Below are 13,974 nucleotides of genomic sequence, written 5' to 3'. Positions count from 1 at the left end.
TAGTTTTCAAGGATTTGTCTGCTTCTAAATGTCTGTGTCCATGTATATGTTCCTGGCAGTGTCCGATGTCCCCTCTCACTACTGCTAGTGACCCCAAACTGAGTAACTTCTCAAACAACTCACACTTTCCAAATGCAGTCTTTGTTCATGCTGTTTTCTCAGCCTGAAACACTGTTCCCATTACTTTGCTTGTCAAAATCTTAGTCTTTAAGCCCTAATGTAAATTCTCCTTTTCCCATGAAAGTCCCTTCTAAACCGCCAACTGGAAGCAATGACTTTTTGCTCTGTGGCCCCTCGAATCTCTCTTGAAACACGTCCTTGTTCTTATTTGCATTATGGTCAGTTATGTGGCAGCTCCTATTCCCTACCAAGGGAAAGCTTTGTTTACCTCTGCTGCATGGGATGAAACCCAAATTCCTCTGAATAATGTACAAGGTTCTCGTGACTTGCTGCCTACTTCCTTTTGGGTCTGATGTATTGACATTCCCTTCAGTGACCCTCATACCAGAGCTATAATATAAATCAACTACTAGGGGCTCCTGGGCCCTCTGATTCAGGTTCCTGAATTCCAAGGCCTACGAAGGAGCAAAGTGCTCACTAAGATTCTTACGAATTTCTGGGGCCTCACATTCTCGTCCAACTTGCAATCCCGATTCTTCCAGCCTGCCACACCAGCTGCTTTCCTCTGTGCTTCACCGGATTAGCTTTTGCTCCTTCTTACACTTTAGGAAAACAAAACCAAAACCTTTCCTACAAAGCATTCATGAGTGTAGCTAACTTTTGAAGGAAATGAAGGAAGCTTTAAATTTTCATGATGTTACAACTTTCCTGGAAGTAAGCATCCATCTGCTTTTGCCCCACTGAGGCACAATTACTCCACCTTGTTGGTTCTTCATTCCTCTTTATTTTTTCTTGTCTTCCGACTCTCCTCTTTCCATCCCTCCCAGAAGTAAAAGCAGGGCACCAGCCAACCCCCAGGACTTTTATCCCAAGCACTTGACAGGGTATTAAAACCAAACCAAAATAAAGCCCCACAGTTTTCTCCTTAAGAGAAATTCTTGAGTCAGCTCTTCAGATGTTTAAAAAAAATTTGTTATTGCCCTGGCTGGCATGCTCCATGGTTAGAGCACCAGCCCATGCACCAAAGGGTCATGGGCTTGATTCCTGGACAAGGGCATGTATCTTGGTTGCAGGGTTGATCTCCTGCCCCGGTTGGGGTGCTAGTGGGAGGCAGTCAATCAATGTGTCTCTCTCACTTCGATGTTTCTCTCTTCTCTCTCTCTCTCTCTCTCTCTCTCTCTCTCTCTCTCTCTCTCTCCCCCTTGTCCCTTCCACTCTCTCTAAAAAAATCAATGGAAAAAATATCCTCAGGTGAGGATTAACAAAAAAAAAAAATGTATTATAAATCTATTCATGCCATGCTGTATAGTTCCCTATACATGCCATATTGTTTTAAATCTTAATGCTTTTGCAATTCTGTTCCTTCTGCCTAGAATGTCTTCCCCTCTATAGTTTTCTTGGCAACTTATGATTCTCCTCCATGGAGTCTTCTCTAATCCACAATGGCTGGCCTCATCATCCGTCTGTGGTACCACCACTGTGGACAGTATTTACCTTTTACTGGGTTGTAATAATCTGTTGTATATGCCTGTTTTCCATGCCAGACTGTGGGCTCCATGAGAGCAAATACTGTACCTCATTGACCTTTATACTCCCAGTTTCTACCCCAGAGCCTGATCAGTATAATAAATACATGCTAAATATACAGTATATCTATCAGATGAATATGAATTAAGAATGAGTGCATTTTGCCCAGACCTGAGATTTAAGACTTTGTAAAAGTATAAAGAAAGTCTGTAAAATGTTGGAACCATCACTTGTTTCAGAGAACACCTCCTAATTTGGAGCTTTTATGAGCCTCATGGTGCCAAGTAGAACATTTTACCTAGCTTGTTCTGATTTCTTTAGGTCATTAATCTGAAAAGCTTCTGAGTCAGAAAGCCATGAATAAAATGAACCCTGCACACACCCGACAGAGGATTGAATGTACAAGCCGGGTTTGTGCCCAGACTGGGACTCAAACCTGTGTCCCATTGGTGCACAGGACTACGCTCCAACCAACCGAGCCACGCTGGCCGGGGTTAGGTCTGACTTCTTTTACTGAGCATAAGGTTTTAAATGTTCATCTTTAGTAGTATGCATCAGTACATTTTTTATCGCCAAATATCCCATTGTATGACTATAACACATTTATCTTTCATCATTTGAACATTTGGCTGGTTTTACTTTTTTTTCTCTAAATGAATAATGCTGCTAGGAATATTTGTGTACAAGTTTTTGTGTTGACATATATTTTCATTCCTCTTGGATATATAGCTAGGAGTAAAATTGCTGGGGCATATGGTAACTCTATGTTTAATATTTTGAAGAACTGCCAGACTATTTTCTAAAGTGACTGGAGCATTCCACATTCTCATCAACAGTTAATGAGTTTTAATTTCTTCGCATCCTCACCAAGACATTTTATTATCAGTCTTGTTAAGAACAGCTATTCTAGTATGTATGTAGTGGCATTTCATTGTGGTTTTGATTTGCTTTTACCTAATGGCTAATGATGTTAAGTAATAAAATTTTGAGGTCATATATTTTAATGAGAAATTATAGTGATAAAACAAGGAATTCTATTTTAATATTAGTGAATATTAATTTTTAGAGATTTTCAATAAAGTGGTAAAAAGAATGTAGACTGTTAAATGTCACAGTTAGCAAGTGTACTTAATTTCCAGTTCATCTTAAAAAATTCTAACTTGGCTACATAATAAATATAGTAAAACATATTTAGCTACTATCAAGTACAGGGCAAAGAGACAAACCTTGCATCTTTTACTTAATATTTTTGTTCAAACAATATGGTTTCTGTTGGGGGAATACCTAAATCCAGTTCTTTTAACATGAATAAAATAGCATCCACATCTGGAACACAGGCCACATGTGAATGGCTCCACAGGGTTTGGTCATTCTTTGTTTTGAAACAAGGAGGCAGAAAACATAATGTGTTCTTAACAAAAGAAGTCACATTTGTAATAAAATAATTAAAAGAATAAACAACGTGACTTTATTTTGGGGTGGTGTTAACTGAAATTAGATATTGCAATTTAAAGTGGCTTTGTTTAATAAGAATTCTAAGCACTTTCCCCTTTGACCTGGATTTTTTATGTGCATCATTTAAAAAAAGAAACATAATATTTTCATAGTCATTTTAAATTATGGTCCAAATGTTGTGTTTAAGATCAATAAAATATAAATCAATCCTGTAAATAAAATTTTAAAGGAGAAATTCATATACTATTTTTGGGATTTTCCCTGCCAGCCAGTTCTGGGACAATAGAATGAGAAGAAACTCTCCTTGCCCACCTAATCTAGGAAACATATCTTATGGAATTATAAAAGTAATGTGATCCCAATTGCAAACTGGAGGATGGCATATATAAGGCACATTAATCAGTTCATTATCTGAGAGTTATGCCAGTTTTAGGGGGGAAGTACTGAGAAGTGGGAAAGCAAAACCACTCATAAAAAGTTTAAGGGCTGTCTTCAAAGAATTGCAAATAAAAACCACAATGAAATATCACATCACACCAGTCAGAAAGGCTATCATCTAAAAGTCAACAAATAACGTATTGTTGAAGATGTGGAGAAAAGGGAACCCTCATGCACTGTTAATGGAATGCAAATTGGTGCAGATACTATGGAAAAGAGTATGGCGCTGCCTCCAAAAACTAAAAATAGAACTACCATATGAGCCAGCAATTCCACTTCTGGGTATTTATCTGAAGAAAATGGAAACTAATTTGAAAACATATACACACTCCTATGTTCATTGCACCGTAGCCAAGAATTGGAAGCAACCTAAGTGTTTATTGATACACACACACTGGAATATTACACAGCAATAAAAAATAAAATCTTGCTATTTGCAAGAACATAATGGACCAAGTAGGTATTATGCTAAGTGAAATAAGTCGGAGAAAGACAAATACCATATGGCTTCACTTAAACATGGAATCTTAAACAAACATAAAATGAACAAACAAAACAAAAACAGAATCATAGAAACAGAAATTAAAACCGATGATTGCCAAAGTGATGTGGGTGTGGGGATGGGTGAAAAAGGTGAAGGGGAATATATATAGTCAATAATGTTGTGGTAAGTTTGCACAGTTAATAGATGATTACGACTTAGAGTGGTGATCACATTGTAAGGTATATGAAGGTTGAATCATTAAATTTACACAAGAAACTAATATACACTAATAAAAGAGAAAGATGCAAATAGACCGTACCTTCATGACACCCACCAGCCAATCAGGAGTGAGTATGCAAATTAACCCAACAAAGATTGTGGATTAATTTGCATAAACAGATGTCGAGCAGCTGGGGGCAGGGCGGGATGCTTGCATTGTCGCCATGGTGACGATGCAGGCATTCTGCACCACCCCAGCAGCTCTGCGCCTCTGGGCAGCGTGGGAAGGCGGAAAGGCGGCTCCGGGCCTGAGCGAAGGTGGAAAGGCAGCTCCGGCTGGAGCGAAGGTGGTGCCGACAGCCAGGGGAAGGAAGGCCCATTCTTGCACAAATCTTCGTGCATCGGGCCTCTAGTATTATAGATAGACTATAATTAAATTTAAACTGAAAAGGGCAATCTGTGTGTTTTTTTTTAAATAAGAAGAAAGAAACCTTTTGAACTGAAAAAGAAGTGGGCTATTGATGAATGTTTATCTGTCCACAGGCCTTTAGATAAAGATCTGTTCCCTCTTTTCAAGCAATTAAACATAATAAAATCAGCTAAAGATTTTTAGGTGAGACATAAATAAGAATTTATTGAAAAACAGATTCATTAGCCACATTAAATATCTTCAAAATAAAGGTTTAAGTTTAGGGGTCTTTAAGATTTGTTTGTATTGATTTAGATAACATTTACTTGGAAACATTTAACAAGATAAGGAGTTTTCTGGTCCTGGGGTACTGTGACACTTATTGCAAAAACATTAGATAGAGACAACCTGAAATTTTTATTTAATGATGTTTTCTAACCAAAGTTATTTAATGATTTGCTAAGTGTAAAGAAATATAAGACAGAAGCTAAATCTTTTTGTATGAATGGATATCTTATTGTAAATATATCTTCTATCTAAACTATAACCACAAAATAATCTTTACATTAAACATTTTTAGGGTTTGTCGACACTTTCCAGACATAAAAAATTAAAGGAACTTTCTCTATCTGAGTGTTATCAATTCACCAATTATGGAATTCAGGTAAGATAATTAAGTCATTTTGATAAAGAATTAAAATGGAAAATTAAGCACAAATTAAATAAACTTTGTAGGTCACAGTGGGAAAAATGGTTTGGAAATATAACTACATGTATGTGATCTTGGTTGAGACAAGGTCAATTCCTAGGATAAATAGGTATAGGTTGAAATTTTACTTGGAGAAAGATGAAATGCAATATGGTAAAAGTGTAAACCTATAAAGGTGTTCTGCATATAGAAATGTTATATAGTCTAACCATGAAAATTGGGAGAGTTTGAAAAGTTATACGAGGTACTTAACAATTAGGAACTTAAGTTACTCAAATACAGTGGGTAGTATATTTTACCAGAATGGAAAACATGAGGTAAGTAACTGGATATTATAAACAATTACGTGTTCGATTAGTACTTTAAAAACTCATGAGAAAGGTAAATTTCCTAGACCTGGCCTTGAGGTATACCTAGGAAGTCATAAAGTAGCTAGTATGAGCAAGGTACAACAACATTAAGCATGTCAATGTACTGTTACAGTAGAAAAAACAGAATCACATGTTATACCTGCATTGAACTAGGGTAAAATCTGGTTAACTATTAGTAAATCATGGAAGGCAACATTTTAAAAGGGAACCAATAAACTAGGAATGGGTAGATGTTAAACACTGGAAGCTCCATATAAAGTTTCCTGAGAGTTCAAAATCCCTGAGACTTATGAAAACCTGGGGCTAAACTAGGAAAAAAATCTTAAAGAAAGAAACTTATTGAGGTAAAAGGATTTATCCCACAAGTGGAAGATAGCTCAAGTGATAGCTGACAAGTCCACAGAGCATGGCAAACTTGAAGCTGTCTCCCATGAGTCTGTAAGCTTCTTTACAAGAAGTTCTAACATGACTAATAGGAGAGTGTTAAAGTATTATATAAATTGGTGAGCTATAGAGGGTGCCAGATCAAACAGTGCTATAGACTTTAGCATATAATTCTAGTTTTACAAAAACAGAGAATAGAAATGGAGGACTGCTGCTTTAAATGGTTGACTGACAATATGACTTAGTGAGGAAAAATTGTTTTCAAATTATTTTGACTATATTTCATTTTGTCTGGACAATGTAATGGTACTTAAGGGAAAAATGTAAGAAATCTTCTTTAGGGGCATTAGTGTCAAGCAATGTCAATTTCTCCCAATTCCAGACCCTGGGTATCAAGGTTCTAAGAAGTTCCTAAGAAATGTGCTTACTGCTATATTCAATTGTATAAAGAATTAAAAAGAACAACCATAACTGAAACCTAACCGGTTTGGCTCAGTGGATAGAGCATCAACCTGCAGACTGAAAGGTCCCAGGTTCAATTCCAGTCAAGGGCATGTACCTTGGTTGCGGGCACATCCCCAGTAGGAGGTGTGCAGGAGGCAGCTGATCAGTGTTTCTCACTCATCGATGTTTCTAACTCTCTATCCCTCTCCCTTCCTCTCTGTAAAGATCAATAAAAATATTAAAAAAATAAAAAGAACAAACACTATCCTTCAAAACAAAGATCACAGAGAGGTCAGCAAACTCCATTTAGGACAAGATTGTAACTCTACAGTAACAAAAAAGCAAAAACATTTAGACATGTCCTAGCTGGCTTGGCTCAGTGGATAGAGCGTCAGCCTGCTGACTGAAGGGTCCCAGGTTTGATTCTGGCTAAGGGCACATGCCTGGGTTTCGGGCTTGATCCCCAGTAGGGGGCACTGGGATGTGCAGGAGGCAGCCGATCAATGATTCTCTCTCATCATTGATATTTCTATCACTCTCTCCTTCTCCCTTCCTCTCTGAAATCAATAAATATGTATATATATTTTTTAAAAACACAAAAAACATTTAGACACATGTAACCTACTAGGAGAAAAAGCCAAAAAGTTCCTTTAAGAATAAACCATGATTTACTAGTAAGTATTGCAGCTCATTTAAGGATTAAACATGCATTTACACAAAACTTTATCCATGAATATGATTTAGTCAGGCTTTCAAAGGATCTTTGACAAGGTGATAGAGCAAAGGCTATTTTTTAAAAAAATATATTTTATTGATTTTTCACAGAGAGGAAGAGAGAGGGATAGAGAGCCAGAAACATCGATGATAGAGAAACATCGATCAGCTGCCTCTTGCACAACCCCCACTGGGGATGTGCCCGCAACCAAGGCACATGCCCCTGACCGGAATCGAACCTGGGACCCTTCAGTCCGCAGGCTGATGCTCTATCCACTGAGCCAAACCGGTTTCGGCTAGAGCAAAGGCTATTAAAACAAAAGTTAAATATTAATATTTTTAATACTGAATTATATTTCTTAGATGGTAATCAATTACATTTGCCTAATAACTATGAATCATTCAGAAGAATTGAAATCATTCATAAGTGTTGAAATGGCTTCTTCATATGCATCACTTATTAATTTTTAAAATGTTCCTTTGGGTGAGAGAGTGCTGATCAATCGCTGAGGCTAAGTACCAGGAAGCCAGTATTTTCTGCCATTTCTCTTTTGGTCTATGGGTTCCAGTCATTTTTATTTTCACTCTTTAGAACCTGAAAATTAACCTATTTTTAGGTACTCTGAGATATTTTAGATGAAAGCATTTACCCATCTGCTAACTATGTAGTCACACAGCTGACTACATAATCTTTTGCCCTGGCTGGTGTGGCTCAGTGGCCCACACACGCGAAGGGCTGCAGGTTTGATTCCTGGTGAAGGGCATATTGCAGTTTCATCCCTGGCCCCCATCAGGGTGCATGTGGGAGGCAACCAATTGATGTGTCTCTCTCACATGGATGTTTCTCTTTCTCTTTCTCTCTCTCTCTCTATTTCTCTCTCTCTCTCTTTCTCTCTCTCTCTCTCCAAACTCCCTCTCTTTCACTCTCTGGAAAACTTATCTTCAGGCAAGGATTAACAAAATAAATTAAATGAATAAAATCTTTTAAAATAGGTGTATATTCATTTTCAGTGCACTAAAAGAAAAAAAAATGGGTGAATACAGGAACATAGAAATATAGAATTATTTAATTATTAGTTGCACAAGATCAGCTGTTCTATTCAAGTTTACAAATTTTTTTTTCTCTTATTATCCCCTTTTCCTGCCTTTGGTGTGTGTGCGTGTGTGTGTGTGTGTGTGTGTGTGTGTGTGTGTGTGTGGTGGCTTTTATCCAGTTTTACCCTTTCCAAGGTTCACACTTCCAGGCATGTGGTAATCTTTCTCCGCTGTGCCTCCTCCAGCCCAATTATTAAGTTTCAAAATAAACAAGACAAAGGAGGTGGGGAGGAGAAAGTGATGCATAAAGTCAATTCCACAATTCCTTATCTAGATTTACAAGAGAGAGAGGAATGGGGTGACATAAGGTGATTAAATTGAGATGTTTGAATTATCTACAATTTGTTAGGAATTTTTTTCTTGTTATTTATAAAAGGTAACTATAGGAGATTCTCTTTTTATTATAAGACATTGAAAACTTTTATTTTACATAATTATTTAATGAGAAAAACGCGGAATTAAACATTTTTACACTGGTTAGATTTTGCAAGAGTCATGAACTACCTCATTTTAGTGTTTTACTGAAAACCACAACACATGCAGATTGAGTGTGTGTAGTCCCAGTATCGACTTTTTAGGATCTGGTTTTCATTACTTTTTCAACTTGAGTTTTTTTTCTGAGAACATTAGACATCCAATGATTATGTTAAATTAAAATTATTTGGTGCTCTTGAAGACACACATTTTGGCATGTTCATGGATTGGTAGAATTAACATCATTAAAATGGCCATAATACCCAAAGCAAAGTAACTGCAGCATTCTCAAGAAAGAACAAAGTTGGAGGGATCACAATACCAGATATTAAGTTATACTACAAAGCTACTGTAATTGAAACAGTATGGTATACCCTAGCCGGTTTGGCTCAGTGGATAGAGCGTAGGCCTGCAGACTGAAGGATCCCAGGTTTGATTCCGGTCAAGGTCAAATACCTGGTCAGGGCTCATTCAGGAGGCAACCAATCAATGTGTTTCTCTAACATCAATGTTTCACTCTGTCTTTTCCTCTCTCTTCCACTCTCTCTAAAAATCAATGGGAAAAAATATCCTTGGGTGAGGATTAAAAAAAACACACCAAGAAAACAAAAAAACCCTGACAGCCTGGTACTGGCACAAGAACAGGCATATAGATCAATGGGACAGAACAGAAACCCCACAAAGTGACCCAAGCCATTATAGTCAATTAATATTTGACAAAGGAGGCAAGAACATACAATGGAGTCAAAACAATCTCTTCAATAAATGGTGTTGGGAAAATTGGACAGATACATGCAAAAAAATTGAAACTAGCTCACCAACTTAAACCATATACAAGATTGAACTCAAAATGGGTAAAAGACTTAAATGTAAGTCGTGAAACCATAAAAATCCTAGAAGAAATCATAGGCAGCAAAATTTCAGACATCTATTGTAGCAATATGTTTACTGATACATTTTCTAGGGCAAAGGAAACTAAGGAGAAAGTAAACAAATGGAACTACATCAAAATAAAAAGCTTCTGCACAGCAAAAGAAACCATTAACAAAATGAAAAAGGAGCCCACTGTATGGGAGAGCATATTTGGCAATGATACATCTGATAAAGGGTTAATATCTAAATAGATAAGGAACTCATACAACTTAACAAAAGGAAGAGAATCCAATTTAAAAATGGGCAATAGACACTTCTCCAAAGCAGACATACAGAGGGCCAAGAGAAATATGAAAAAATGCTCAAAGTCACTGGTCATCAGAGAGATGCAAATTAAAATGACAATGAAGTACCACCTCACACCTGTCAGAATGGCTACCATCAACAAATCAACAAATGACACGTGCTGGCGAGGATGTGGAGAAATGGAAACACTAGTACACTGCTGGTGGGAATGCAGACTGATGTAGCCATTATGAAAAATAGTATGGAGTTTCCTCAAAAAATTAAAAATGGAACTCCCATTTGACCCAGTGATCTCACTTCTAGAAATATATCCTAAGAGACCCAAAACACCAATCAGAAAGAATGTATGCACCCCTCTGTTCATAGCAACACAATTTACAATAACTAAGATCTGGAAACAGTCCAAGTGCCCACAGTAGATGAGTGGATAAAGCTGTGGTACATTTACACCATGGAATACTATGAAGCAATAAAAAAGAAGGATCTCTTACCTTTTGAGACAGCATGGAGGGACCTGGAGAGTATCATGCTAAGTGAAATAAGTCATTCAGAGAAAGACAAGTATCACATGATCTCACTCATATGTGGAATCTAATGAACAAAATAAACTGATGAACAAAATAGATCCAAAGACATAGAAGCATGGAACAGATTGTCGAATCTCAGAGGGAAGGTGGGGGTGGGTGGGTAGGAAGAGATCAACCAAAGAACTTGTGTGTATATATGCATAACCCATGGACACAGACAATAGGGTGGTAAAGACCAGGGGCAGGCTAGAAGGGGTCCATGGGGAGCGGGGGGGGGGGGGGGGGAGGGGACACATGTAATACTTTCAACAATAAAGATTTTAAAAAATATATGAAAGTTAGATATAAGGGCAGAGGGAGAGTGTACAGCTATTTAGATTAAAGGTAATATAAGTTGAGAGGTCTTTGTTATCGTCCACAGGAGAGAGGATGGTGGCTTGAACAAGGGCAGTAACAGTGAGGTTGGAGAGAAGGGAATGCAATGGAGAACTTTTAGGTGGCAAAACCCATGAGACTTGACAATTTGGATGCGGACAGGGGTGAAGACATGGTTAAGGATGATCTACTGACATCTGACTTGCCTGCCTGGGAGTTTGTGGAACCCTAATTTTCAAGCCCTTTCCACAGCCAGGTCACGTAGCCAGGGCTATGAACTACCAAGTCCTATTCAGCATTTTGGCATTTATTGTGGCACTTTCTCTTCTTGTGAGTGATTTTCCCTGTGCTTCCTCTAAGCTCTCTGTACCCCTCTACTTGTGTAAGTCCTTTAAGCATTCCCTCTCCCACTCTCTCCAAAGGCGTGTGGTGGCTGCAGGCAAGCTAAGGGAGCTCTGTTGGAATTTGTTCCTGTTTTTACTCTATTTACAGGTAATTTCAAGAATGTCATTGTTCTTCAAACTCTAACATGGCCTCCTCTTATCTTTTATTTTGAAAAAGTATCTCTAACAGATAAGGATATCTGTTTTTTAAAGCCCCGCAACCAGAATGCAGTGGGTATGTTTATAATTACGTGAGAAATAAGAGGTATGTGGTGGAAGTTTAGCCTCCTCTACTCTTCTGTGTTTTCTGTCTAGTTTGTATTCTTCACAAACTGGTTTACTGATATCTTGCAAATCGCATCAGTGAGGAATTTTAAGAGCCTAGTTGTAGCCTGGGTTAATGTCATGTTCTCTGATGATCACAAAGGTATCTAAAAACTTTATTTCTGGGGTATAAGCAACAGCAGAGTTGCCAGAACCTCTGCTTCCTTCATTGTTCTTTCAGAGTCCCCTCTTTTGAGACCCTCAATCTTGCCTTAACTGCTTGGACACGAGATAACAAGTTCCTTTTCTCCTTTAATCTTCACTGTGTTTTAACTTCTTTTATTCATTCTCGGGTTGCAAACTTTTATTTTTGCTTTTTATTTGACCCTTAATTTAATAACAGATTTATCTTGATTTACAAATATAAGGGGAAGTAGAGAAGATGGATCAAGGAATAAGGGAGGGTGGCCGTGTGGGGCAAATCATGAGTCACTTCATAGTTGGGAGAACAGCAGAGCAAGATCTATTGCTATGTATTTGGCTTTCAGCCTGACCCAGTACTGCTCAGTAAGTCAAGCAGTTCTATAGATGTGAGTCTGCTCCATGCTGAGTCCGAATGGGGTCTGAGGGTTCAGGGATCTCAGTCCTGTATCCTGGACTACCTGCACTATAAAATTGAGACCCTTATAATTACTGTGGGGAATCTACATGGACACTCAGGTCAGAAGGTCTAGGAGTACCCACCTCACTCAGCAACAGTCCTGAGTCCTCCCCAACAACGGCCTAGGGCCAGTCTGTTCTGGACATTTCTCTCTAGAGTGTAAGAAGAGTTGGATTTATGTCTTGCCCTAACATTCATGTTGAATTCATTCTAGTCCAAACAGCAAAAACTGGATTACTCTCCAGGGATTTTTTTCTGATTTTAAACTCTTATTTTGAATCACTAATTTTTCTGACTATTTATAAAATGTTTACGCAAGATTCTGAACAATTAATTTCATAAGTTGATAGACTTCACCCCCTAGTGCTTAACCACAATTGACTTTAGAGGCCTTTGACACATACTGACTTATAATGCCAAGGATGATGTGTTGACTCAACATAGCAACACTTTTTAAAAAGCCAACATGAATTTCTATTTGGTTTCTAAGATTAAATCATTCAAGAATTGTCAAAGCATGAGATTTCAATAACTCCACCTCTTCTCCAGGGAGAGTTAAAGCAACACACGTAGGATCCCTTTCCAAAAATGGCCTTAATCCTTGGCCTTTGGGGTGGTGGATGCTCTGAAATCTCCTGTATGGAGAGATGAGACATCTGGAGGTCTGGATATTTTATCTCTTGGCCACACTGCTCAGGAAAATTCTTTACCTTTTCCAATACTCCAGGTTACTATTAGGAATTAATTGACTAAACTGTCTGTGATGAGGATCCCAGAAGGTCCCAGGTACAGAATAATTTTATAGTCTTGGTTGAGGGAAATAAGGAATCCCTCTGGTAGACTTAAGAAATGGGTATCTGGTGTCTTAAGGAAAAAGCAACTCCCACAAAACCTGAAACAAGTAAGAGCTTTGTTACAGAAATCTGTGCTATCCATGCCAAGAATGGTCTCCTAGAATTCATAATAGAACAATATACACTTAAGAGTACCCAGAATCAACTGAGAATCACAGACAAACTCCTACCAAGATACCTACACATTATTTTCCCTTCAAAGGCTGTGAACAAAAGAAACAAGCTTGCTATCCTCTGTTGCTTTTCAGAGTAGTGTGTTTCCAATTGCAGAGACAATTCAATAGGATTAGAAATTTGCTAAACTTCAAAGGATGTGGGATTTGATGGCTTGTCGTTTTTCCCACAGTCTGTAAGGTTCTGAGGGATACTGAAGTCATGGGTACCATGTTTTCTTGGCTGATAAATAGCTGACTCTTAAGAAAACCCCACACCAGTCCTGGCTTCTTGCCCACTCCCACTGGGGAAAACCATTCTCAGACAACTGAAGCACTGATGGACTCACTGAAAGAATGTGCACATCTGTTATTTTCACGAAAAGAACTCCAAAGAGAACGTGTTAAAAGGGAGATAATCCTTGGGAAGCCTTTCCTAACCTTGAAGCTGCCCCTGGGACATTAGTTTATCCTATGTAAGACAAAACTTACCAAGAGATCAATAAAACCGGCCAGATTGTCTGAAGGCAAAAATAAAAAGGCAGGAAAAATAAACACCAGAATCCTACTTTTACCCACAGAAGAGTATGACTTAATGCTTCTTTTGCTTCTTAAACCCAAATGGCCAATCTGTTTTTGATATTTCATGCTTTGCTCGTTGTGCCTCACCTGATATGAACTGAGCTACTGTGGCATGTCTCACGGGAGCTGTGATTTCTCCATGTTACGATTTCTA

At 38.1% G+C, this 13,974-nt stretch overlaps 1 protein-coding gene across 1 annotated transcript in view; it reads left to right on the top strand.

Moving 5' to 3' along the window:
* The window catches only part of FBXL13 (F-box and leucine rich repeat protein 13), a gene marked incomplete at both ends in the record, with an annotated part of 167,695 nt that overhangs the window by 136,150 nt on the left and 17,571 nt on the right, over positions 1–13,974 (top strand). Inside the window, one exon of the mRNA XM_079785446.1 lies at positions 5,233–5,316. Coding sequence (XP_079641572.1) covers positions 5,233–5,316 — 84 coding nt within the window. The remainder of the gene's footprint in view (positions 1–5,232; positions 5,317–13,974) is intronic.

The sequence above is a fragment of the Cnephaeus nilssonii genome (assembly GCF_951640355.1).
Source record: "Cnephaeus nilssonii genome assembly, chromosome: 12".
Taxonomy (NCBI): Eukaryota; Metazoa; Chordata; class Mammalia; order Chiroptera; family Vespertilionidae; genus Cnephaeus; species Cnephaeus nilssonii.
This window is presented reverse-complemented; position numbering and strand designations above follow the sequence as displayed.